This window comes from Stenella coeruleoalba (genome assembly GCF_951394435.1).
Source record: "Stenella coeruleoalba genome assembly, chromosome: 19".
Classification (NCBI taxonomy): Eukaryota; Metazoa; Chordata; class Mammalia; order Artiodactyla; family Delphinidae; genus Stenella; species Stenella coeruleoalba.
Genome location: NC_137165.1, coordinates 1,712,496 through 1,737,306, shown reverse-complemented (window position 1 = coordinate 1,737,306; position 24,811 = coordinate 1,712,496). Strand labels below are relative to the sequence as shown.

Here is a 24,811-nt window from a genome sequence, read left to right as displayed (position 1 = left end):
AGCCATTGTTTAAAAACTAACTTACACTGAAAACAGAGGTAAAGTTCAGAACTAAGCACTTCCGGGTTTACTTTGTTTCCCTCCTGTCTGTTCTTCTGCATTACACTGGCTGCATCTGTGTGGTGGAGACACTGTGATAACGGCGCTGCGGCTGTGCTTGGAACCAGCCAGAAGGGAATGTTTCCACGGCCACAAATCAGGCTGGGTTTACCACTCATGTTCTAGACCAGTGCCTCCAACAGAGACACAGTGCAAGCCACACATGTAATTTCAAACTCCCTAGTAGCCAGACTTAAACAGTAACAGCAAACAGGTAAAATTAAATAGCATACTTTATTTAACCCAGGTATGTCCAAAATATTATCATTTCCATGTAATCAATATAAAGTAACTAATGATATTTTTTACACTCTTTTTTTGTACTAACTCTTCAAATTCTGGTGTGTTATTTTACGCTTAAAGCACAACTCAATTCAAACCAGCCACGTTTCTTCAGGTGCTCAACAGCCGAGCTTCCAGTGGCTAATGTACTGGACAGCACAGGTCTAGACTTAAGAAATGGGTGGAGAAAATATTAACGATGCAGATTAAATTTAAAACTAATACTGAGGCTGAAACATTTCAATCCCACTAACAATCTGTTCATCAGTGAGCGATCAGTAGGTCATGTCTCAAATTTAAGGACAAACTTATTGGGAAGAGAGCAGGGTAGTAGTAGGCTGAACAGTGGCCCCCAAAGGTATCAGGTCTCAATCCCTGGAATGTAAAATTTTTTTAACGTTTTTTAACTTTGCCAGTGTGATTAAAGATCTTTACATGGGGAGATTATTTTTGGTTATCAAGGGAGGCTGTAATGAGGGAGAGGCAGAGGAGATCTGGGACACAGAAGAGGAGGCCGTGTGGCCACAGAGGCAGAGACGAGAGTTATGTGGCCACAAGTCAAGGAATGTCAACAGCCGCCGGGAGCTGTCAGACGCGAGCGTGGGCCTGCCACACTGATTCCAGCCCAGTGGTGGTGATTTGGGATTTCTGACCTCCAAACTGTGAGAAAATAAACGTCTGTTGTTTTAAGCCCCCGGACGTGTTGCGATCTGTTTCAGCAGCCACAGGAAACTAATACAGGTAGATGGGATGCAGCTCCGTTTACCATATTGTGGCTGAATTACCACCACAGGTGAGCTACAAATACAAGAACTCAACAACTAAAATCAGTAAGAGCATTCTGTGAGAAACAGCGGGCTAGACAGAACTTAAAGAGTGCTACGCTTTACTACTGGTAACTTACGTGCTACACATCTATCAGTACGCTCTACAATAACCTTACGTGTGTGTGTGTGTGTGTGTGTGTGTGTGACACACACCAGGTTGTCCTGTACCCTCACCAGAGCTCAGCACAGTCGGACACTCGTATTTTTTGAATGAATGAATGTGACTTTGGGCCTCAGTTTCCCCCACCACACAACAGGATTATAGGAATGGGATGGGTTCCCCAGCTGGGAAGGGCTGGAGCCTGACGTTGTTAGAGCACCTCTGTATACAAGCCTGGGCTGGGAGCAGAGATGGGACTCAGCACGTGGCCCAAACAGCTAGCTAGTGCCCCAGCAGAGGGCTGGGAACAGTCAGATTCAGGGACTCAGATACGGCCCCCCCATCTGCTTGGGAACTACTCAGAGGATTCTCACAGTCCCAGAGACGGGGTGCCATGGAACCGCTGTACAGGGACAGAAACCAGCGCCAGAGACACAGCAGGACCTCTGAGGGCTGGACCCCGTTCCTCTGGCCTCATCCCTCAGTCCTCAAGGCAAAGGGCCTCCTTCACTCACTAGGAAGAACCCAGGTCTGGCTTTATCACAGCTGCAGTGGAGAATCCCTCGCAGCTCCCCAGCCCTCCGCATGAGCCCCCATCCCGTGACCCAAGTCAGGGGCCCAGGCACGGTGTGGGTGACCTTTCCCTCAGCTCCACTGTCTCCTCTCCAGGGCATCCAGGGCCCTATCCGCCCAGCCCCGTGGCTACCCCTGCAGGCCCAACTGGCCACAGACCCCAAGGAGGCTCTGCCCACCCCACCCCCACTTCACATCCTGTCACTGATTTGCAGGCCTGAGCCCTGGCCACTCACTTGCTCCCTCTGGACTCTCCCCTCCCTGTTAAATGGGGAGTTAAGTGGCTTGCCAGGTTTTCACAGCAAGAATTTGGCCAAGCAGACTGGCTCTGGGCACTGGAAATGAATGAGGGAGACTCTAGACCAAAGCCCCTGACCAGAACCTGGGAGCCAGGTCCAGGATCTGGAGGGACTAAACCCCCTGGACCCCACCCCTACTCTACCCAAACCCCTCTGCCTCAAGCCTGGATCTGCATCCACCGCTCTACCGTACTCATCTTGAGAGCAGGGGCTGGAAGGGTTTTGCTCACTATGGGGCCACAGTAAGGGCTTGGCCAGCATATAGCAGGAACTCCAGAATTTGTTTAATGAGCAAAACCACCTACGTATTGTCTACAGAGGCCAGGCCCTCTCCTGCCTTTGCTCGTGCTGTTCCTCCTCCACTGGCCCGCAGCCTCTCTGATCACCCCAAGGAAGACGGGCTTCCAGAACTCAGCACAGTAGGATCCTGGCTCCTGTGGGCCCACGGTGCCCTGGGCACCTGGACATACGGCTTACGAAGTCCATCCTCCTTGCAGTTGGAGAAAAGACAGTGGGCGAGCCCGTCCTCAGCCCTGCGTCAGCAACTGCTCCTCTCCTCTGCAGCCTCGGTGGGCAATGAACTCTGCCCCCCCACCCCCTTCAGAGTTTCAGGGCAAAACAAAGGGATTAAGGAAGAACCAAAGGCAAGTCCTCTCTTACGACAGCATCAGACAACTGTTTCAAAATATATTAGATTTGGTTTTTATTGTAGAGCACACATATCAGGGCAAAGTGCTGCACACACAACTACAAATCATTTTTGGGAAAAAAGCTGTAAAAAAAAAAACAAAAAAAAAACTGCAACTGCTTTAGTTATGCAGCCCCGACTCGAGGAATCCACACTGGCAAAGGAGCTCTGGCCCCTGAGAGGGGCTTCTTGATGGGGGCTGCCCCCCAGCTTTCTGCAGCCTCTTCTGTAAGACTAGCCCCCTGGGATGGTAGCAGCCTGGGGACTGGGAGGGCCTCTGCTCTCAGCAGGCCTGGGTCTTGGCCCTGGCTGGCAAGAAGACATTCCTAATGAACCCAGATCAGCAAAACCTTGCAGCCTTCAAGGATCTGAGCAGGAGGAAACTGCCGAAGACTTCACTTATTTTTTCCCTTTCATTATTATCTTTTAAAGGACCCTTCCTTCCCCAGCTCTCATGCCCCTGAGGCGGAGGAGGCACCAACCCAGTCTGCAGGCCTGAGCTCTGGCCTTGGATGCATCCTGCAGGCGGACAGAGGGGGCGGGCAGCTTCCTATGGGGACTGACATAGGGAGAAGGCCCAAGGAGGGCCGATGGAGAAGAAAGGAAAGGGAAAGGAAAAAGCCAGGAGACCAAAGGAAAAAATGAAAACTCAGAACAAAAGAAAACAAAAACCCTACCACACACCACAACAATTTTCCATAGCCCAAACGCTAGACTCAGAAGGACACCAGTCCCTCCAGCTAGAAACAATTCCTAAAACTGCCCCAATACGGCAAGTCTAACTGTTCCACACAATCACACGTGTATGCTTAAAAGGAGCAACCCAGCAAAGAGGCAGGCTCCTGGCAAGAGGTCAGGACCACTGCAGCCGGCCCCTGGGCAGCCCAGGGACCCGTGGGCAGAGCAGGCCAGAGGGCATGCAGGAAGCCCGGGGTCTCAGCCAACTGAACAGCTCTGGGGCAACAGGGGCTGGCACTACCTAGGCCTCTGCCCGGTCATCCCTAACAATTGCTGCAGGAGGAGCGGGTATCTGCGGGAGCTGCTGGGGCCTGGAGAGCAAGTGAGGGGTGGGAGGGCAGCAGGCCCCCTGCAGAGCCGGCAAGACCTCAACCCATGGCAGACAGTGGGGGGAGGGGGAGGAGATTGAACTTCATTTACAACACTAAGAAGATTTACATTTAAAGCAAAACAAGAATTTTTCTAAACCAAAACATTTTGTTGCTTTTAAATAAACCCAGCCAGACACAGCCCCACATGAGGACAGCTGCCCCCCACGCCTCCACTGGCCACTCCAGCGTGAGCTTCTGTGCCTACAGATGCCAACAGCCTTTCCATCCAGGAGGAAAACCAAGAACACGAGAACCAGGTCCTGGCCAATTCTGTTCTTCAGCTTTAACAGGCAACAAACCAAGGAAAAAAATATAAGAATCAAAAAAAGAAAAGGAAAAGAAAAAAACCCCTCAAAACGCAACAAAAGGAGGGGCAGCTAGTGAGGATCAAGCCGAGTCCCGGAGGCTCAGGCCTCAGTGCCGCCGCATCTTCACCTTGCGGGCGGGGCTGCCCGCCGCCTCCGAGCAGTCCTCCCCGGGCTCGTAGGACTTGCGCCAGTAGTTCTCCGAGCTGAGGCTGCCCCTCCGCCGGTGTGTGGGCAGCAGCACCGAGCGCCGGTTCTCCTCCTTGTCCATCTCCAGGATCCGAGGCCTGTGAGGGAAGGGGTGGGGGAGGCGTTACCCAGAGACTGGCCCAGGGCCACCCCAGCTCACCAGGTCTCCATGGAGGGGGGTGTGTGGCAGTGGCAGAAGCACTGGCACCGTGTCTTTCTTTGCCCAGCAGGTGCCAACGGTCACCCCTCGTCTTTGAGACATTCCCCGGTTACCCTGTGGGGTCTGCTGGGCTCTGAGCCTGGTGCCCCAGGACACCGCCAAGGCTGCCGGGCAGAAGGCGGCTTTCCTATCACAGCCTCAAGCCCCTGCCTGGTTCTGGCATCCCCCTCGGCTTCTCAGTCCTCCCCCGACTCCCAGTCTCCCTCTCTGCTCACCAACCCCACCAGCCCTGAAACTACCAAGCTCTTACTGTCTCCGGCTCTCAGCCCATACGGCACCCCTGGCCCACACTGCCCCTCCCATACATCCTCCCCATCCTTCCAGCCTCAGCTTCAGCAGCTTCCTCAGAAACCCTTCTGAAACGGGCCCCTGCTCTGCGACCTTCCGAGGCCTGCACTTCCCTGCTAAAGTCCCATGTAACCCACCGGAGCGTGTGTCAGGGAGCAGGACCAGGGAAGGCGTGGGAAGGCACACAGCGTTCCCACAGGCGGATGGCCAGGGCTTAGTCGAGAATGCCACCAACCCCAGGGAACCAGAGAGAAGGCATTGGAAAGGTGGACAATGCCCGGCTCCCAACCACCTACCCCAGGCTTCCCACCCATCTTGCCCTGCAGCCAGGCCGTGGCGCCTGCGTTGAGGGACCGCAGCTGAGTACCTGTGGGCAGCATCAGGGTCTGCCTTGCGGTGGGACCGCTTGGGTTTCAGAGCGGGGTCCCTGTTGTTTCCGGACAGACGATCTGAGGCATAGCTGGGTGGTAACACGGAGCTACTCAGGGACTTTGTTTCCAACCGGGGTGCATCTAATCTCGTCCTGCAAAGGAAATGCACGTGGGGTCACCAGCAGGCCTCTGGGGAGGGTGTGGCCCCATTAGACCAATTCTTTCTCTGGCCGGGCTAGGTGGAGGCCAGCAGTCTCTGCTCTGAGGTTCAGTCTCCTCATGGTTCAACTAGGAATTGGTCCAGCTGACTTGCAAAGACCGCCCTTCCCAAGTTCAGGCTTAGGAGTCGGGAACGGGAACACTTCTGTTTGGAGACTTCCAGGGACCTGCTGCCCCAGGGGAAGGATCCCAGGGCTCTCTCAGCTGGATGAGACAGCCCCATCTCACCCTCCTCCGGCCCAGAGAGTCTCAAGGGACAGCTACTGTACCTGCCAGAAGACTGAGGGCCCCACTGGTGGGCACCAACACACTCCAACAGACACATCCACCCCTGCCTGAAAAACCAGACAGGAAGGTTCCCCTGGTCCAGGCCTGTGGAAGGACTGGAAGGGAACAGAGTAAGAGCTTCCCTACCCTTACACGGGGACACCAAGGCTGTGGTAGAGCCAGGAGGAGGGCCCAGACCCAATCCCACATTCACGCTCGGCTCTGGTCCCAACACAGCCACCTGGCAGCTTCTGCTGGTTCCGGGACACTGACCAAGCCAAGGCCAGAGGGCTTCTGAAGGCAAAGCCCCCACCTGGCACTTGGAACACACCAGTCAGTCGAGGAAAAGCGTTCAAGTATGGTGGGGGAAGAAGGGATGGAGAAACTGGGTAGGGGTAGCCCAGGGCAGTGATCCGAGTCCTTTAAGAAGTCAGGCCAGGAGGAAGCTGGCCTGGGAAGCCTCAAAGAAGCCCCAAGGCCTCTTGTGGGATACAGAAGCCAGCAAGTCAGGCTGCTGGCAGCAAGGGGCAAGAGAGAGGCCTGGGGCGGGGAGTGATGGGGGCGCAGCTGGCAGAAGGCCCTGGAGGCATCTTTCCCATGGGCTGCTGGCCACAAAGGAACAACTGGGTTCTGAGGAAGAAGGTGCTATGGTACCTCAAAGGACATCCTCACAAGAACGCTGGGGGAAGAGAGCAGAAGGGGAACCCAAGAGCTGCCTTGGCTTCTTGGGAATGACTGCGCCCGGTCCTCATAACAGAAGGGAAGACTAGGTCAGTCAGGAGGGAAGGCACGTGTGCCAGGAAGTCCTGGGAGAGAAGTCTAGTCCAGGTGAGCCTCCAGGCCTCTTAGACAGGGAAGCCAGAAGGGCCCAGCTGCACTTACTGGCCCACCAGCCTCGGCTTCCACTCTGGGGACCCCAGGCTACAGGAGACAGGACCTAGGAGCAACAGAAGATCCAGCCCTGAGGCTGCCACTCAGAGTATGGGCTAGTCACCATCCCTTTCAGGGCCTGTCTCCCCATCTGAGCAAAGGCCTCTTTCAGTTCTGAGGGTCTAAGTCGCCCCCTTCAAGGCTAGGCTCCTTTCGAGGGGCGCTGGGAAGAGGTGGTGCTGGGCACACCCAGACCTGAGGGTGGGAACCAGAATCACCAAAGCCCTGAGACCTCTCGTTGACCAGGCCAGGCCTCAGATCCCTGCGCTGAGAGCTCACACCAAATGTGACATGAGCCAAAAAGCTCGACTCAGAGGACTCCAGAGTCTGAAGCCTCAGGAAGGAAAGCGCCCCTCCAGCACTGCCGAGCCGAGCTGACCCGAAGACCCCGCGGGTGCCGGGAGCACACGCCCAGGACAGAAAAGCCCGTGTGGGCAGGACCCGCAGCCCAAGACCGTGAAGTGGTTTCCTCGGGTGAGTGCGGAAGGCCAGAGAAGAGCAGCGCCACCAAGAGGAGAGCCTGGCCCACACACCTCCGGGGCTGGAAGGCACATCCTGCCACGCAGGCATGGCTGGCACACACTGAGCCCTGCTGGGGCCCGCCCTTCCTGAGCTGCTTGCGACTAGGGCGGCCGGCCCGGGCAGCCGGGGGCAGTGGTGGGGGCCCCTCGCTGTGGGTCCAGGACTGCTGCGGAGGCTGGGGAGACAGGTGGGACCAGCTGAGAGTGGACAGAAGCCAGGCACACAGACAGGCTCTGTGTCCCTCCAGCTGCCTGAGAGAAGAAGAGACGGAAGGCGCAGCTCCCCCCACAACAGCTCTGCTACTGTCAGGGCCAGCCCTCAGGGAAGGGGTGATCAGAAGCAGCCCCACCAGAAACTCAGCCTCCCGCACCCACTTTGGGGGCAGTAGGAGCTCTGGGGCCCGACACATTCCCTGGGGCTGTTACAAGTACATCTCAGAACATTGGAGGAGCTCTACTTTTGAAAAGCCACCAAGCTGCAAGAAGCCGGGCTAGAGCCAGATGCGCAGCCCAGAGCCCACCAGCAGTGTGCCTTCAGAGCACACCCCCCTCCCCTCTTAAAGGGCAGCCAACTCCCAGGGAGCAGGCCAGGGTTCAGCAGACAGAGCCACAGGTTTGGAGGCAGGAAGCCCAGTTCTAGCAGTAAGGTCTGGGCCTGCGCCTCCTCGGGTGGTTAACAGGAACCAAGACCTTCCTTACAGATCTGAGCCAACATCCAGGGGTCATGGCAAGGCACCCCAGGTATGTCGGGACAGCCCCCAGGACAAAGCATGGACTGGTCCTAGGTACCGGGAAGCCGGAACCAAGGGAGGATGGCCAAGCATTAAGGTAACATTACCATGTGACCAGAGAGGAAGGGAGGAGACTGACTGTCTAGGTGCTGCCTTCTCGTTCCTTTATCAATCATGACTCCCGCGGAGAAGCTGCTGGGGCGGGGCGGGGCGGGGCAGGGTGGGGGAGGGGGAGAGTGCGAAATCAGAGACCCAGTCACTGGCCTCAGCCACACAGCTGCTACCCCAGGATGCCCCTGAAGCCCAGGCAGGCTCTCTTCACCGTGGCAGAGCAGAGAGCTGTCCTGGCAGAGGCAGGCCACCGTTTCTAGGAGACGGGGAACCAGTCTGCACTTCAGGCCCCGCTGCTAACCACCCACAACTGCTGGTTCCGCCCTCCCCAAGCACCCTTGTACTACAAAGCCTGGCTTTCCCAATGAAGCGAGCAGGCAGGGCACAGTGAGGCAGGCCTGTCAGAGTACACTCCTCGCCTACGAGTGCCCTGGGCCCCCAGGTCTACGCTCCTGCCCCTCTAAGTATCAGACTCCCCCACAGCCCAGACCCACACCCATCCCTCCTGCAACAGTACCGCCTCCCAGCTCCCACCAACACCACACGCTTCTCTCCAACTCCTGCCCTGCTCTCCCCGCATGGCAGTGCTGACACGGGTGCAGCAGCCTGCTAGGTCAGAGGAGCCTGAAGGACACCTGAGTGTATCACCCAAAGAAAGGGCACCCCAAGCACGTACATGGTCCTGGGCTCCCAGCAGACCTCCCCCGACCCAGGCCAACAAAACACCCAGTCCCCAAGGGGAGCCTCTCCAAATCGCCCAGCCTGGTTACCACCACGCCATCCATGCCACATGCGTGTAACCCAGGGCCCCCACAGACGCCAGCCAGACCACAGGATCAGGGTGCTCAGGGATCCCCCAGTTCAGGCCCTGGTAAGGGCTCACTGTCCTCCAGGACACCAGGAGCCCTGACACTGAGGCTGCTTTCCCGCACCGGGGCTGCTGACCACCATGGCTCTGGGCTCCCCTTTCCTCACGCTGTACCTGACCGAGCACAGCCGTCCTTATCCCTACCCCTGCCCCATCGAGATCAGAGGGGGCAACGGTGAGGAAGGGCCGAGAAGCACACACAGCAGTCTCGAGTTTAATCATCTCCAGCATCCCAACGGCCCCAATTTTCAGGTAAGAACACAGGGCTCAGGTAACCAACTTGTATTCAGTAAAAAAGGGACAGAGCCAGGCCAGGAGCCCAAGCCAGTCACATCCCTGGCGGCCTCACCGCCTCCTTATTCCTTAGGCAGGTTGTGGATACACCCAATCTCCGGACTCCCCGGGAACAAAGGTGCGTAGTCCTTGGTACCGGGACAAATACCATGGAGACACAAGCAGTGGCAGGCAGGTGTCCCGGTGGGGGCCATATCTCAGGCCTGGCCGGGATCAGGGAAACGAAGAGCTGAGGGACAAAGCCCAGCGCACACCCTCTGCTCATCCACACACACAGCCTTGCATTCGGCTGCTCTGCTTTCCGGGAGGGCCTCCCTCTGACCCCAGGGACCCCCGGACCGAATGACCCAGTAGGCCGTTTAGCTCAGCCTCCCACAGGCAGTCTCTCCTAAACAAGCCCCCACCTGCTGCTCCCAGGCCTCGGTCCTCCCCAGGGCCCTCCAGACCTCCCGCACAGCAGCGAGCACTCTGACGAGCTCCGACTGGGTCCCGCCCCATCCGTCTCCACTGTGTTCCCCACTCGGGGCCTCTATTAGGGACAGCACCTCCGCCTGACCTGTCCTTGCCCCTGAGCCTGTTCGAAGCCTGCCTGAGGCCCACACACCACCCCTGACTGCCTTCAGGCGGCACCTCTCTCGATAGCATTCCCTGACCAGCCTCCGGTGAGGCGCTAAACCTTTACCTTCCCCCAAAGGTAAAGTGAATGAGAAGAGACCACACTCACCACTTTCCCAGCACCAGCACAGAGCCCAGCACACACCAGCTTTGGTTAACATTTGGCAAGTGACTCTCCAGCTGCTTTTCCAAACTTCAGCCCACTGTGAGCCAAGCTCCACTTGACCAGCGGCAAAGAAACAGGCTATTTACACCGCCTTGAGCCGTTTCCTCTGGTTAATCATGCAGGAACAAAGTCTCATAGGCCAACCCGATGCAGGCCTGGGGGCCTCCTGAACACCAAGAGATTGGGTGCCCTGGCCACCAACCAGAAGGCCCTGAGGGCCACAAGCCATCGCCTGATGCTGAAGTTTGGATCCAGTGCCTCCTTCCCCTCACTGCCCCTCCATTCCAGAGGCCCTCTATACTTCCCGCCTTCAAGCTCACCAATTCTGCCTGGCCAGCAGTTTCCAGCTCAGGAGCCAGAGCTACCAAGCGTGTCTCAACAAGCCCCCGAAGCTGCAGGTCGTCTTTTTGTTTGTGTTTGCTGGGCCCCAGTGGACACGCTCTGTGCTCCTAGGACAATGCTCACTCTGCTTGTGCTGTCTGAGCGTGCGAAGTGCCCACCTACCACAGACCCGGCCCCAAGGGAGCGCTAAGTCTCCTACATGCCCACCTCGGGTGCCTTGTGCACACGAGATGCTTCACGTTCCCAAGTCAGGAATCCCTGCTCAGAGATCACTCCAAACTGGCTAGAGAAGCCGAGGCAGTGAGCTGCCTGCTCGAACCCCTGTCCAAACAGAGTTCATACCCTCCACTCTCAGGGTTAATGTGTGGGAAGCACTCTACCCGGCGCCCAGCCCCTAGTAGCCGGGTGCTTGGCAGAGGGCAGCACACAAGGCCCTTAGAAGGCCGCACGTCAGGGAACTGTGGGAAAAACCAAATACTCCCCCACCCCAATGACTGCCACACCTCAGAAGTTGGCCAGCCTCCTGGTTCTCTAACCAGTCATTTAAAACTTAAACCACACTTCCGAAAAAGTAGGTCCAGCTTCCCTGCCAGGGGAACCAATGATTGACAAAGATGCATGCTGGGCAGCTTGTTCTGGGTGGGCTGGGAAACAGCGACATTCCAGGAAGTTGGGCGTATTCAAGAGCTGACCAACCTGCAGCCGCAGCCTCACCCCACACCCTGGAGGGTAGCCCCCTACCGCTTAAAATACTCTCAGCCCCCAGCTCTCTACTGGCACAGCAGAGGCAAGAAAGCCCTTCTGTATGTAAGGCTCTGGGTTCTTCAACTCACAGCATCCGCCCTGGGGCAGGGCTCGGGGTGTTCCACTGTGCAAACCACCAAGGGCCACAAGACCCAACACCAGGAGACCCAGGTTCAAGGCCGCACTCAGCCATTTACTGGTTGTGACCCCAAACAGATGACACTACACTGCAGCCTAGGGACTGCACCCCCGGGGAGGCTCTCCGAAGGTCACTCCCAGCGAGAAACTATGGCACCTCCTATGAAGACTCAGCATCATCCCCGTGCAAAGGAGCCGTGTTCTGCTGAGCCAGGCAGCACTTGACCGCCGCCCACCCGTTTCCCCCCATGAGGCCCTTAGAAAGACTACTGCAGTGCTGACCAGCCTGAAGTGGTGACAGAGGCCCCAGGCCCTCCCTCTGCAGCCTGTGCATCTATATCCAAACCTAAGAGAAGGCAGAGCTGGCTCCACCCTACCTGCCTACGAGGAGCAGGACCGGGCTCAGTGCCCAGGTCCCACCTGTCAGGATGTGGCCTCACCGAAGGACACAGAGTCAGCCAGGCACCCACCAAGGCCACATCCTTGACCCCTGGGCAGCGCCTGAGCCAGGATGCAACCCTTTTCATCAGGTCACCAGCTTGTCCTTTTGTACCTGGTGCTGTTCATCGACCGGAGCTGTCCTCCTCTGGACCGGCCTCAGTGCTGGGACTCAGATGAACACGGCTCTCCCTGCCCCCCACAGAACACAGCTTTGGAACTCACAATGGCAAGCGTACAGGCTGTGACAGCAGGGGGTAGGGGGTGGGCTGAGAGAGCTACACGTATATGATGCTTCCTGCGTGTCAAGATGGTTGACCCTCGAGCCTTGAAGGACGGCTAGGTTAACCAACTTTCAGCGCGTATAATGTGGGTCATCTGGGGGGTGGGTGTGGGTCAGAAGGGAAAGCATTCCCAACAGAGGCCACACTGCTGCAAGAGTCTGGGACATCAGTGCGTGGGCCACACTAGGAGCCGCAGGTAATTTAACGTTAAGTGGGAAGGAGACAACAGGGAGAACATTGAGGGAGGAGGCTGGATGGACAGGCAAAGTCCAACAGAGACCTTGGATTTTACTCTGCAGGCAAGAGAGCTGCCCTTGCCTCTGCTCTGGTCCCCTGGGTGGGCTGCCTACAGCTAGGCACTTCACCAGCTTAGCAGCCTAGGGAAGCTGCGGAGGTGGGGGCACCCATCCACTCCTTTCCAGCCCAGTCCCCGGCGGGCTCCTGGATACACTCAGGGCAGAAGGTCAAAGAGCCCAGTCACCCACAACAGCCATTCTCCTCGGTCAGAACGCTACAGGGGCTCAGCTGGCCAAAGAGCTTGCGGGGTGAGCTGGTTAACAGTGTGCAGAGTCCTGGGGACTTCCCTGGTAGTGCAGTGGTTAAGAATCCGCCTGCCAGTGCAGGGGACACGGGTTTGAGCCCTAGTCCGGGAAGATCCCACATGCCGCGGAGCAGCTAAGCCAGCATGCTGCAACAAATAGTAGCCTCCGCTCGCTGCAACTAGAGAAAGCCCACACGCAGCAACAACAAAGACCCAACGCAGCCATAAACAAATAAATAAACAAACAAACAAAAAAACAACAACAGTGCAGAGTCCTAGCTCCACCAAGGAGCATCCGGCTCGGGCAGACAGGTACGGGAGCCACCGCTCGAGGAAGGAAACAGCCAGAAGAACGACCCAACACTCCAGCTCTGGCCACTTCCTCCTGCACCTCCAGTGAAGCTTTCCCTGGGATGAGCTATTATGAGGAGCTGGGAAGGAACACCTAGAAGGCGCTGCTCTGGTTCTACTCCCCCCCACCCTCATTCCTGCCCCGGGTGGGCCACCTGGTCTCTGGCTGCCGCTGGCGGTACCAGGCACACCTGACAAGAAATGACTGGGAAGGAAAGGCCAGAAGGGAGCAACACATTGGGCTGCCTCACTTCTGGGTCCTGGGTTTTGGACTGTGCTGGGAACCACAGGAAAAGCAAGCGGAAAAGCAGATAAAAACCCTTCTTCTGATGGATTCTGGGAATATTCTTAGGCTAGAGGAGAAACGCTGCCAGGCTGACCACTGACTGGAGTTCCCCTAGGTGCCCAGCGCCCTGCCTGTACCGCAGGACTGTCCCACAGGTCTGGGTCATCTCCATTCTACAGATGATAAAACAGACTCAATGTTCTGACTTGGCAAAGCGGCAGGGCCGTGCCAAAGAGACATCACCACCACAATGTACTGGAGCTCCGGACCCAAAGGGCCAAGATGCAGAAGTGATAAATTGCAGTTAAAAAGATGACCAAAAAAAAAAAAAAAAAAAAAAAAAAAAGATGACAAGCCAGAGAATAAGGATGTACTTAAAAAAAGAAAGAGCTCCCAATGGCCAAAGCTGGGACAAGCTGAGCACAGAACAGACACCACAACTCCACACTGATGTCAGGAATGAGTGAACGAAGAAATAAACAAGTGGGGGACAAGACACAAAATCTCCTGTACAGAAGGATTCCAGGCAACCTCTGTGGCGACTCCGCCTCAAAGAGGTGGCACTCCGCCCTCAAAGAGGTGGCGCTCACCCCCCACTCCTTACACGTGTGCCGCTCACAGCGACGTCCCTCCTGGGAGGACAGTGTGGACAGGGGGCAACAGTGACGAACGCAGCCTCAGCCGGGCGCTCAGGGTCAGCGTTGACAGTGGAAGGTCCTGCGTCCTGGACGTGACGTGAGGAGAACTGCGCTGCCCCTCTGCGGTCTCCTCCCCAGACCCACAACCCCGGTGTAACCATGAGGCAACACCCCAACTGAGGGACCTTCCACCACACACCTGGCGGTCAGTGTTACCACGAATAAGGCAAGTCTGAGAAAGTGTTACAGTGGAGAGGAGCTAAGGTGACACGACAACTGCACTTCCTGTGGGGTCTGGGACAGAAAAGGACGTGAGGAGAATCTAGGGAAATGTGAGTAAAGGATGGACTCCAGTTAACCGTCCCGGATCAGTATTGGTTCCGTGACTGTGATGAACATACCACACTGATGTGAGACATTACCAGGAAGGGGAACGGAGAGCTCTCTGCTATCTTCACAACTTTCTGTAAACCTAAACCTGTTCTAAAAAATAAAGTTTACTTAAATTAAAAAAAAAACAAATAAGGCAAGCTATAGGACATCCTGCTCCAGCCTGGGTCTAGGCACTGTCCTGCTCACTGACGACTACACGAGCCTGGGCAATCAGCCAGCCTTCTCAGGACCCCTGCCTCAAGGCAGGATTGTCTTGACCCAGCGTCCACGTGGTCAGTCCATTCACCTCGTGAGCAGAAAAAAAAGAAGTGCTGGAGATGCCAGGATTGGCAATGTTGGTCAGTGCGTCCCTGACCCCCTGGCCAAAGAAGAGGGACAGCCACAAGCCATGCGCCTGCTCAACACGCGGCCAGCCACCCACCTACATCCCCTGTCCTCACCCCCTGCTCCTCTCAGAAGTGAAAACCCAGGCATTTTTAAAGCAAGCTGCTGAGGCACAATCTAAAAATACTCAGTGAGAAGCACACGTGACAAATCAGAACCAAGGAGGAAGGAAAAGGAAGAGGTGGGGGGAGGCAGGGCCTGGAAGAATGTCCCCCAAATCCTGTCTCAAGACCCAGCCCACAAACACTGGGAGCGTGTGCTTTTGCTCAGCCCTCGTGCTGAGGGCTATTGACAGAGGAACCCAGACCTCCACCTGCAGTCAGGTCTGCAGGAGCCAGACACCAGGACACTTACTTCCTGAGGATGATGACTGCTCTGCGCTCCTTGATGTCCTGAGGCCGGATGCAGTGAGTGATTTCATCAGCAGCATATCCACTGAAAAGAAACACAGAGCACGTGAGCATGGAGAGTAGATGGACAACCAAAGATCCCCAGGGTTACGGAGACAGAAATAGGGTCCCAGTCTTAACGGCCACCCTCCACCCCATTACGTGACACGTTCAAGGATCTACGTGGGAGGAAATAACGTGTTAAGTTCCAGGATGCTTTTGCCCAGAAACCACTGAAGAGAAAACCTGGAATGAGGTAAAAGCAGGTCTTAAAGCAGAAGCAGAAGCAGGAATCTCCTTGCACAGGCCAGGAGCCCTTCTTTCAAAGGGTCCCCAAGAGGGCACACCTTTAGTGGCTTTGGAGGCCGATGGAGTGACTCAGGCCAGACCCTGGGGAGAAGATAAGAACTGCATCTCCCCCTCCCCCACCCTTGGGCTGGCAGAGGAGGCCAAGGCAGACACTGACAGCACTGAGTCACCAGAGAGAACTAAGGCTGCAAGGTTCAAAAAGAGAATTTGTCTACTTGGAAAAAATGCTTTCAAACACCTTCATTTTGGGGGATCCAAAATCTTGAAGACAACTGTGTTTGGAATATTTTAAAAATTCCCATCACACTCAAGTATCTATTTATTTCCTTCATCAAGTTACATGATTTTGAAAACTGCTCAAACCAATGAATGTGGGTAGACGGCTGTCCTCTTCACAGCTAATGTCTCTCCGATTTGAAACTCTGGAAGCAAACTCAGCTCCCTGAGTACAGGCCCTCACTGGGAGCCTGGCAGCCATGAGGCACTCCCACCCCCCACTAAGCCCTCCACTGAGCCAAGGCAGCTCCGCAGCCACAGGCCTCCTCCCCCTGCTCAGGTTCCCTGGCTGCCACCGGGGACCACCAATCTTCTCTATTCAGCTGCTAATCAGCTCCTTCTCAAGGGCAGCTGTGAAGACGTGGATGGAGCAATGGTCAGAAACACCAGAGGCCTGGGAAGGACTCCTCAAAATGGCCAGGCTGCCCCCACGTGGGCAAGAACTAGATGCAAGAGCGAATAAACAGTCCTAGAGAGAAGTACCTCTGATTCAGAAATCTGATTTGGGGCCATGTGGAGGGCAGAGAAAAGAGCTCTTATTTTAGGGATTTTCCCCTTTGAGCTGCTCCTCGACCACAGGTTTTCAATTTTCTCTGTAAATAACCGTCCTGTGAGATAACTACGGACAAATGTCCACAGTCAAATCAATCTGGAAATATTGATGAGTTTAAGAAAGCACTGGTATGTTAAAGGACCTGAGAATTACTACAGCTGACTTTAACTGAGCACTGACCAAGGAACCTTCTCTCAAACAACACCTATTAACATCTGCAGGCGGGAGTTCCCTGGTTGTCTAATGGTTAGGATTCAGCGCTTTCACTACAGAAGCCTGGGTTCGATCGCTGGTCGGGGAACAATCCCACATGCCGCGTGGCATGGCCAAAATACAAAAAAAAAAATTTAGGGACTTCCCTGGTGGCCCAGTGGTTAAGACTTCGCCTTCCAATGCAGGGGGTGTGGATTCGATCCCTGGTCAGGGAGCTAAGACCCCACATGCCTCATGGCCAAAAAACCAAAACATAAAACAGAAGCAATATTGTAACAAATTCAATAAAGACTTTAAAAAATGGTCCACATTAAAAAAAAAAATCTTTAAGAAAATATCTGGAGGCCCAGTGAGAAATGCCATACAGCGATCGAGGAGTTGAAGAGACCTGGGTTACAACCTGAGCTCTGTCACCTTAGCTGAGTCACATGCTGGGCCAACTGCAGGGACAGCAGTAGATTCTCGGGTGTTCATGTGGTGCTGCTCTGTGCTCTGTCACTTATGACATTCCTTTGTGGTGACTAATGATGAGACTGTTGAAAGGGTCAGTGCTCCTGCTCGTCTCTTCTAGGCAGAACTACAGTTATATGTCTTCCTGGTTAGCACCCCTGGAGAAGAGCAGCGGGAGGCCCACCTGCAGGGCTACCATGAGAATTCAGTGAGATAATGCAGGGTGCCTGGCACCCCCATTTACTGAGCACGTGACACAAGCCAGGCGTCCTGGACAACCTTCATCCAGGCTCCCCCTGCAGCAGAGGCCTCCTGGGCCCCTTCCCAGGGCTAGGAGCTCTAAAGCTTATCCTATGCTCTCTCTTGTCACTCCACATTAGGGGAGTGCAGATCTGGGTTCCAAGACAGTCCCATACTAACACGGGACTTTGCCAAAGAGTGAAGTCCAGTTCCCCAAAGGCAATCCAAGGCATATTTCTAAGGCCTAGACCTGCAGTACCGGTTGCAGGCAACCTTCCTTACTGTTAACGAGTGTTACTAATCTGTTTGACTTGGCTATAGGACCTGCCAAGGGCCCTGACTTCCCATCTTCAGCAAGGAACTGCATCCTGTAACACAGAAGCAGCAGATCCAGATGCTGGTCAAATTTTAAGTGCCCCCCACCTCCCAACGTGCTCCAGAACAAAGAGCAAGTCATGCCAGGTTCCTGTCCCCCAGCCCAGGCCTCAGAAGAACTAGTGCAGAAGCAAGACCACACGGGCCCACAGAAATGACCATGGCGCTCACTGACCCCCACCTGAAGAACTCACTGGCACTGGTCTTCTAGAACTTCCTGGCAGCTACGACACAGCCTACTGACCCCGTCCTCAGTATCAAGCTCTGCTGCAAGTAGGAGGCTCCAAGTCCTATCAGAGGAAGCTCTTCTGTCCAAACTTCAGCAGAAAGTGTCCAACAGAGACCACAGAGGATTATTTACTGCTAAGGAACTTACTTGCTACAAGACAAACTGTTTGAAAGTGCCAGTCTGCCAGCTTGAAACTTAATATACCCTGGGTCCAGGCCTAACCTTGGCATGAAGAAAAGTTCCAGTGCCTCCTCCTCTTTTGTTCTCACAGGGAAGGGAGAGGGGAAATACCTGAGGCTGGTACTGCCCTGCACTGAGCCCAAGCACCGCCCCCCCGCCAATGCAGCAGTGACTAGTGTGCTGCAACCACCCAGAGCAAGAGCCTGGCTGTCACCCACCACACTATGCCTTAGAGTGACTCTTGAAAAGTCTCCCCTCTCTTGGGAAGCTCTGCTCAACTCCCCAGGCTGGGTTCCGCCACACCACCCACCCAACCCTCTCTGCTACTGCAGTTCGGCCTTGTGGCAACTGTCTTCCCCACAAGACAGAGCTCTGCAAAGGCCTTACTCATCTCTGCATACAGCAGACGCTAGATGACGTGTGTGTGTCGAGGTCAACGTTCCTACTGCTGTGAAGACTCAGTTTCTGCATCTGCAAAACACAGACTGCAGCAAGTCCTTCCTCAGAGGATCAGATGCAGGTCAAATGAGGAGTCTGGAAGACTCTTTATAAGGGGCTGTGCAGGACTACACACCTCTCCTCTAGGGGACAGCCTTGGAGACGGAATTATTAAGGCACAGTTCCAAGGTGGCCGCCATTCCCCATCTACTCTGTACCCTGCCCAGGGCAGACAGAGCCAGAGATGGAGGGCCTGGCTGAGATCACCAAGACTGCCTGGCGACACCTCCCTCCAGCGGGGGCACCTGCTCTGGCAGCCCCCATGAGCCTGCCTCACCCCTGAGAGGCCTACAGGACCTCACTTAGGATTTGGGGGGCAGCAGGCCAGCCACCTGGGCACAGGGGCAGAACTGTGACCTCAGACTCAAGTTACAATCACACCTGAACCTCCTAGAAGACACATGGCCTAACACGATGAAGCAGTCCTGGGGCTTTCTGAACCCAGAAGGAAGAAGGCCAACCTGCTCCAAGTCCCAATTCTGTACATATCGAAGTATAAACAGAAAGCAGCTGAGCACAGAGGCAGCTTGCTTCCAGACACTTCACCAAAACCTCAAGCCTTCGGTCACGTGAAAGACAATCAATCTTTGCTAACAACTCTAGGACTTCAACAGCCCCATTTTGCAGAGGCAAACTAAGGCCCAGAGAGGTTAAATAACTTGCCCAAAGTCAAACAGCTAAAGTGGTGGCAATGGAACTCTAATCAAACTCTCGGTTTCAGTGTCTATGCTACACTGGTTTTTGTTTTTTGATGGGAGTGGCGGTGGGGAGAGGTAGGTAACGAGGAGTAGGAAGAAAAGCCCATCTGTGTTTCCCAGTGACAAGGTCCAATCTGTCGTGGGGGCCTCACCGACCTCAGCAAAGGATACAGGTATTCCAACCACCTCCAGGGAAAAAGTCCGCAAAGATGAGCCCATGCCTCCAGCGAGTTAGCATCATATCCCAGTAACAGCAGCACACCAACGGCCCAGCCAAGAATGGCCAGCCAGCCCTGAAACTTTTATGGCCTATTTATTTTCTGCTTTCTCTGACCTTCATGACTAAGACCGTCACTAGCCTGCTAGCTTCCTTTCCTTTGCTGCCCTCTGCCTTCTTCTCACGCCTGGCAGAACCAAGGCCAGCCAACACCCCGTAGCCCAGCTCCTCCTGAGAATAAACAGCCCTGACTTCATCCTCAAGTTCCTCCCCCTCTCACGGAATCAGAAGATTCCACACAAGAGATGTGGCCCAGACCTATCTGCCCTACATTCCTAACTATTTTAAGCCAGAAAGCTAAATTTTGCTTTCAACCAGCTGAACATGATCAGTCCTTTGCCCAGAACTGAAGGGGTGCCCGCTCCACCCAGTATCAACTGCTATCTGGAAGTCACAGGCTGCGCTCACCACTGCGTGGTCTCATGGCTGGGCGATACAGTAATTTGCAGACAGGTGGCTAAGGCCTGGCTCTTTGGGCATGTGGCCACCGCAACCACAGACCACTCAGCAGTGATTAAAAATAGCAGCAAGTATGCAATTAGCCTTGAGGTAATTATTCCAATTAATCCATCTGAAATCTGTTTTAATCTGCCACTTACCATACAGGGAACAGGAAAAGGAATACAAGATGAACTGATGTAAGGAGATAAAAAAGATTTATTTCTCTAGAGAACAGCATTAAGACAGGACCCACTCAGGCCCAGCGTGGAAAGGTTACAGGAAGACAACTCCCAGCTGGCTTGGAAAGAAGTCTGAAGCACTTCCAGAAGGGTCTGCTCCGGAGTTGCTCTAAATGCCCACGTCTGGACACTGCTGAGTCAATGTTTGCCACACACTGGAATCCACGCTGACAACTATTAAATATAAAACTGTATTCCTGCCATATTGCCTTGGACGGGTACAGACACCACTGCCATCAACAACACAAGTCTGAGTCAGATGAGAACTACTAGAACCCCTGCCCACCTGTAGAGAACCACTGTGTTCATCAGCCCCTTCCATCGGCAGCCTTACAGCTCATCACCTCTGCGCTGGGATACTTACCAGGAAGTGAAAGCAAGCATCCCCTCTTACCAGCTCAGGGAAGAGCCCGAGCAGGACTTGCACAGAGGCAGCACTAACATGCAGGTGTTCACACACCTGCATAGCAAGTAAGCTCAGAGAGCTAAGTGAACAGGTGCTGGAGAACTTAAATTAGCGGGGGTGTCCGGAACCTGAGAGCAGTAGCTCTCCCCTGGGGGACGTTTCACCCCTGGGAGACAAGTGGCAGTGTCTAGAGACATTTCTGGTCGTCACGGAAGGTGCTTCTGGCATAGCAGACAGAAGCCAGGGATCCAGCTAAACGTTCCAAGAGGCACAGGACAGCCCCCACAAGGACTGCCCACACGTCAACAGGACTGCGGCGGAGGAGCTCTGCTCTAGAGCTTCACCGAGGCACGCCACACCAGAACGTCTACCTCAGGTCCAGGCTGGCTCTGAGGACTAGTAAGGAGCTCCAGCTGCCTCTAGTCAGCACCTACCCCTCACCTAGCCCTCATGCGCTCCCCTCCGCCCGCACCTCTGCTCAGCGGCTCACTCCCAGTCACCTCCCAGCCCCCTTCAAGTTCCTGAAAACCTCCAAACTCCACAGTGGAGTAAGACGTCCCCCCCAGTGTACTCCTGCGGTTACCTTCCTGGGCTGTAACTAACTGACTGTGGCCTCCCCTGGGCCGTGAACTCTGTGAAGGGAAGAGCCATGTTTAAGGCTCCCCCAAATCCCTAGCCCCTTCCCCGACAAGAGAGCAGGGGAGCACGAAGTGGCTGTGTATGGTCGACCCTGTGCCAGGCCCTCTGCTAGACTCCGAATCACCACCTTTAGCTCTAACAGGCTGTGCAAGTTGCCATCACCCTATTTACAGATGGAAAAGCCAGCTCAGAGAACGCCCACAAGGTCCCAAAGCAAAGGAGAGGAGAGCTGGGTTCAAAGCCAGGGGCAGCACTTTTCAGGACGTGGCCGAGCCTCCCACACTGACCCCTCAGCCAAGTCAGAATCCAGGAGGAAGGGACTGGGAAAGCCTCGGGACTTCACCACTCTAAGGCAAAGATGAAGAGCGTTTTCCTGGTGATGCAATCCCGCTGCTGATCGCTAACAGACCTGCGCTTTAGGAACCTGAAACCTCTCCTCAATACAGGGTGTGCGTGTGTGGGAGGGAGGGGGCTCTGCAAGTCACAGACTGCCTCTTGTGGCCCCCCCTTTACACACCGGGCCACTGCCAGACCTCCTGCTGACAGCCCTGAGGACCTGTGATGATGTGGGAAACCAGTATCCCCTTAGGAGAGCAAATGGCCCTCGTGCGAGAGACCCCTTTAAGCACGGAGAGCCCTTCGATGAAGTCAGACACCTAACTGCCTTACACGGCAGGCCACTTGGGAGAGTGTGCCCTGGAAATCCCATCTTAAAGGGCTCTGCCAAGACATCCATCTGGAGCACCACGTAGATCCGAGGAGAAGCCGGGAGCCCACGTGACAAGGGGGTACCTGAGAGGTAGGTGGCCTCTAGATTTCGACGCATAAGGAAGCCGAAGTACTGCTCCTGCTGCCACTGACTTCGCTAACTGCCCCCTCAGGAGACATGGTGGGCACCACACGGCTCTGCTGCCATTCCCAGATACGGAGGCAGCCTCAGCTGTTCCCCTCAAATGAGACAGAACACTTGCCTCAGGGCACTGAGAGGGCTCCCGGGACCCTGCTTCTCCCCGTGACCGTGGCCCACGGCACTGACCGAAATTCAGAGGTTAAGCTGCTCACAACAAAAGTGCAGTGCCTGCCGATCCTGTACTAGAATTTGGTGGTCAACCAAGCTGCTCGGAACAGCTGCAGTCTAGATCTCCTAAGAGGTTTTGGGGATTACTGAAGTACATCGTTCGATTTACTTGCTTCAGGGCTGGAAGCAGGGAGCTTCCAAGTAAATTTTCTGCTTCATATAAACAGCAAAGGTGTTGCAGCAGGCAATCTTCTCTGAGGGCCAGGGCACTGAGCTAACTCTCAGCAGGTTCTGGGGCTGAAAATAGGCCAAGAGCCTAAGATCTGCTGAACAGCTACAAAGCCTAATACCAGGAAAAGAGACAAGCTTTATTTTGTTTCATATGGTCCTGATTACAGGTAATGCATCTTACAAAGGACCAATGGGCTCTTCTGCAGCCAAGAGGGACTGAATTTTAAGTTTGCTGCACTCTATTCCTGGTCCAACCCCTGATCTGTTCAACTCCAGGGAAGCCACTCCCCCTCCTGGGAATGAAGAACGTGTATCAATTAAATACGCTCAAGGGCTTTCCTCTGTGAGGATCTCCTCTCTTAAAGGAATCCACGAACATGTTCTCTGTTAAAAAGACCAAGAATGGCAAGTTGGAAAGACTTTTAGACGGTAATGCCAGCTAATTTTTTTAAAAACACAGAGTTGGAAATGGAGGCCCAAAATGGAAGTGACTTGCTCAAATCACGAAGGTAAAGGAGACTCCGAAAACCACCCTTCCAGAAAGATGCCTTTAGATTAGTTCTGGGTCAAGTCTGCGATCTCGTCAAGTCTGCCCACGGGATAGAAAATTCTAGCTCAGCTCCCTGTTTTCTTACTGCCCGTGTTTTAAACGCAGACCCCTTTCCCCGCCCCCCACCCCCGCCCCGCAAACAGAAGCCTGGGTCAGAAGCGGAAAGCGCGGGCTCCTGGGGGCCGCTCCCTCCTCCCAGGCGGTTACCTGAGCACAGTCACGCTCCCCCTGCGCACCGGCAGGGAAAGCACGGGCTCCGACACCCGGATAGGCTTGAACTGGAACTTGCAGCCGAAGCACAGCGCGGAGTCGCTGAAGAAGGACACGGATACGATGGGGCGCTCGAAGATGTGGATGGGGTCCACGTGAGACACGATGCAGCCGCCGGGCTGGTAGTCGTTGATGACGGCGCTGTTGACGAAGCCCTCGGGGATGACGCGGTGCTCCACCAGCTTCTGGATCACCAGCTGGTGCACCCACTCGGGGATCTCGTCCACGTCGCCCGGCGGGTAGAGGCGCTCCTGGCCGGGTCCGCGCTTCTGCAGCTGGGCGCCATACGTGTAGCCCTCGCCGAAGAAGTACTTGTTGCGCAGCGGGGCCCGGTCCACCGTGTGCTCGTTGTACAGGCCCTTCTCGGCGCGGGACACCACCTCGTCGATGCGGGCCTCGATCTTGGCGCACTCGTCCTGGCTGAACAGGCGCATCTGGCGGATACCGCTCTTCACCTTGCGCGCTTCCTCCTCCTTCTGCAGCTGCTGCTCCTCGAAGTCGCTGCGCTCGGGGTCCGAGTCCTCTGGGTACTTGCGCTTGGCCCCGGGCGCCGCATAGGGCTCGGCCGCGGCGGCGGCGGCAGCGGCGGCGGCCACTGCGGCGGCGGCAGCGGCCGCGGCCTCCCGACTGCCCGCCTTGTAGTTGTCCCGGGATGTCATGGACTTGAGCTTCTCCCGCAGGTCCGTGTAGCCGCTGGCGGCCGCCATGGTCCACGCCGCTGCTCTAGGGCCCTCCGCGGCGGGCGGGGCGGCCGGGCATGGCTCTGGGGGACGCGCCCGGGCCCCGGGCCGCAGAGGCCCTCAGCGCCAGGCCCGCGAGCGAGGCCGCGCCGCCCAGCAGGGGCGTCGAGGGGCGGCGGGGCGGCCTCAGGGACGGCGAGTCATGCGGCGACGGCGACGAGGCTCCCTCCTCCTCCGCCTTCTCCGCGTCCCGGGGGGCAGGGGCGCCGGCAGGGCCTCATGCCGCGCAGGGCGGCCGCGGAGGCTCGGCCCGACTCCTGGCCGGACCCTCGGACGCCCGGCTCGGCCCGCACTTTAAAGCGCTCCTCACGACGTCACGGCCGCCCGCCCGACGTCCGCCAGCGCCTCTCCTCAGCGGGCGGCTCCGCGCGCAGGCGCAGTACGACCGGCCACGGCGGCTCCGCGTGCAGCGAGCATGCGCGCGCCTGCGGCCGGGTCAGCAGAGGGGCCGGCGCACGCGCAGACGGGGGCCGTCCACCGCCCCTCCCCCACCCACTGAAGGGCTCCGCGAACGCCCCAAACAGCAGCCTGCCTCCTGTCCGCGCCTCCCCCGCGGCCGTAGGGCTCCCTCCACGGGGGTGCGCTCACGCCGTCAACGCTGTCGCCACGCTACGTCACGGCATCGTCCGAACGCCCGAAATCGCCTCAGCCCCCAGCGCGCAATCACCGGGGAACCGACACAACCCAGCCTGCCCGGTCACCGCCCCCTTGGCGCTTCCACTTTTGTCACTGGGCCACCGGCCACGCGCCGGGCAGGCCCAGACGGCAGCTTCCGGAAGCCGGTTGGCGCGCATGCCTGTCAATCCGGCGGTCGCCTTGGCTACTGCGTCCGTCCCCTAATTAGCGGCGGGCGGGCCGCGAGGACCCCTGAAGGGTGACCGGGTGGCTAAGGGAGTGCCTGAGTGGAGACCAGACCGCAGCGAAGCGCTCAGGGCGCAAGGATACGCTCAGATTGCGGCGCCGAGAGCCCCGGCCCAGC

At 56.2% G+C, this 24,811-nt stretch overlaps 1 protein-coding gene across 1 annotated transcript; it reads right to left on the bottom strand.

Moving 5' to 3' along the window:
- Nucleotides 1–314: 314 nt before the first annotated feature.
- On the bottom strand, nucleotides 315–24,534 carry ALKBH5 (alkB homolog 5, RNA demethylase). Its single transcript, XM_079904511.1, has 4 exons — nucleotides 23,030–24,534; nucleotides 14,966–15,046; nucleotides 5,347–5,502; nucleotides 315–4,569 (listed from the first exon to the last, which is right to left on the bottom strand). The coding sequence occupies exons 1-4, from the start codon at nucleotides 23,797–23,799 to the stop codon at nucleotides 4,392–4,394; spliced, it is 1,185 nt and encodes a 394-aa protein (XP_079760637.1). The 5' UTR covers nucleotides 23,800–24,534; the 3' UTR covers nucleotides 315–4,391.
- Nucleotides 24,535–24,811: the final 277 nt, after the last annotated feature.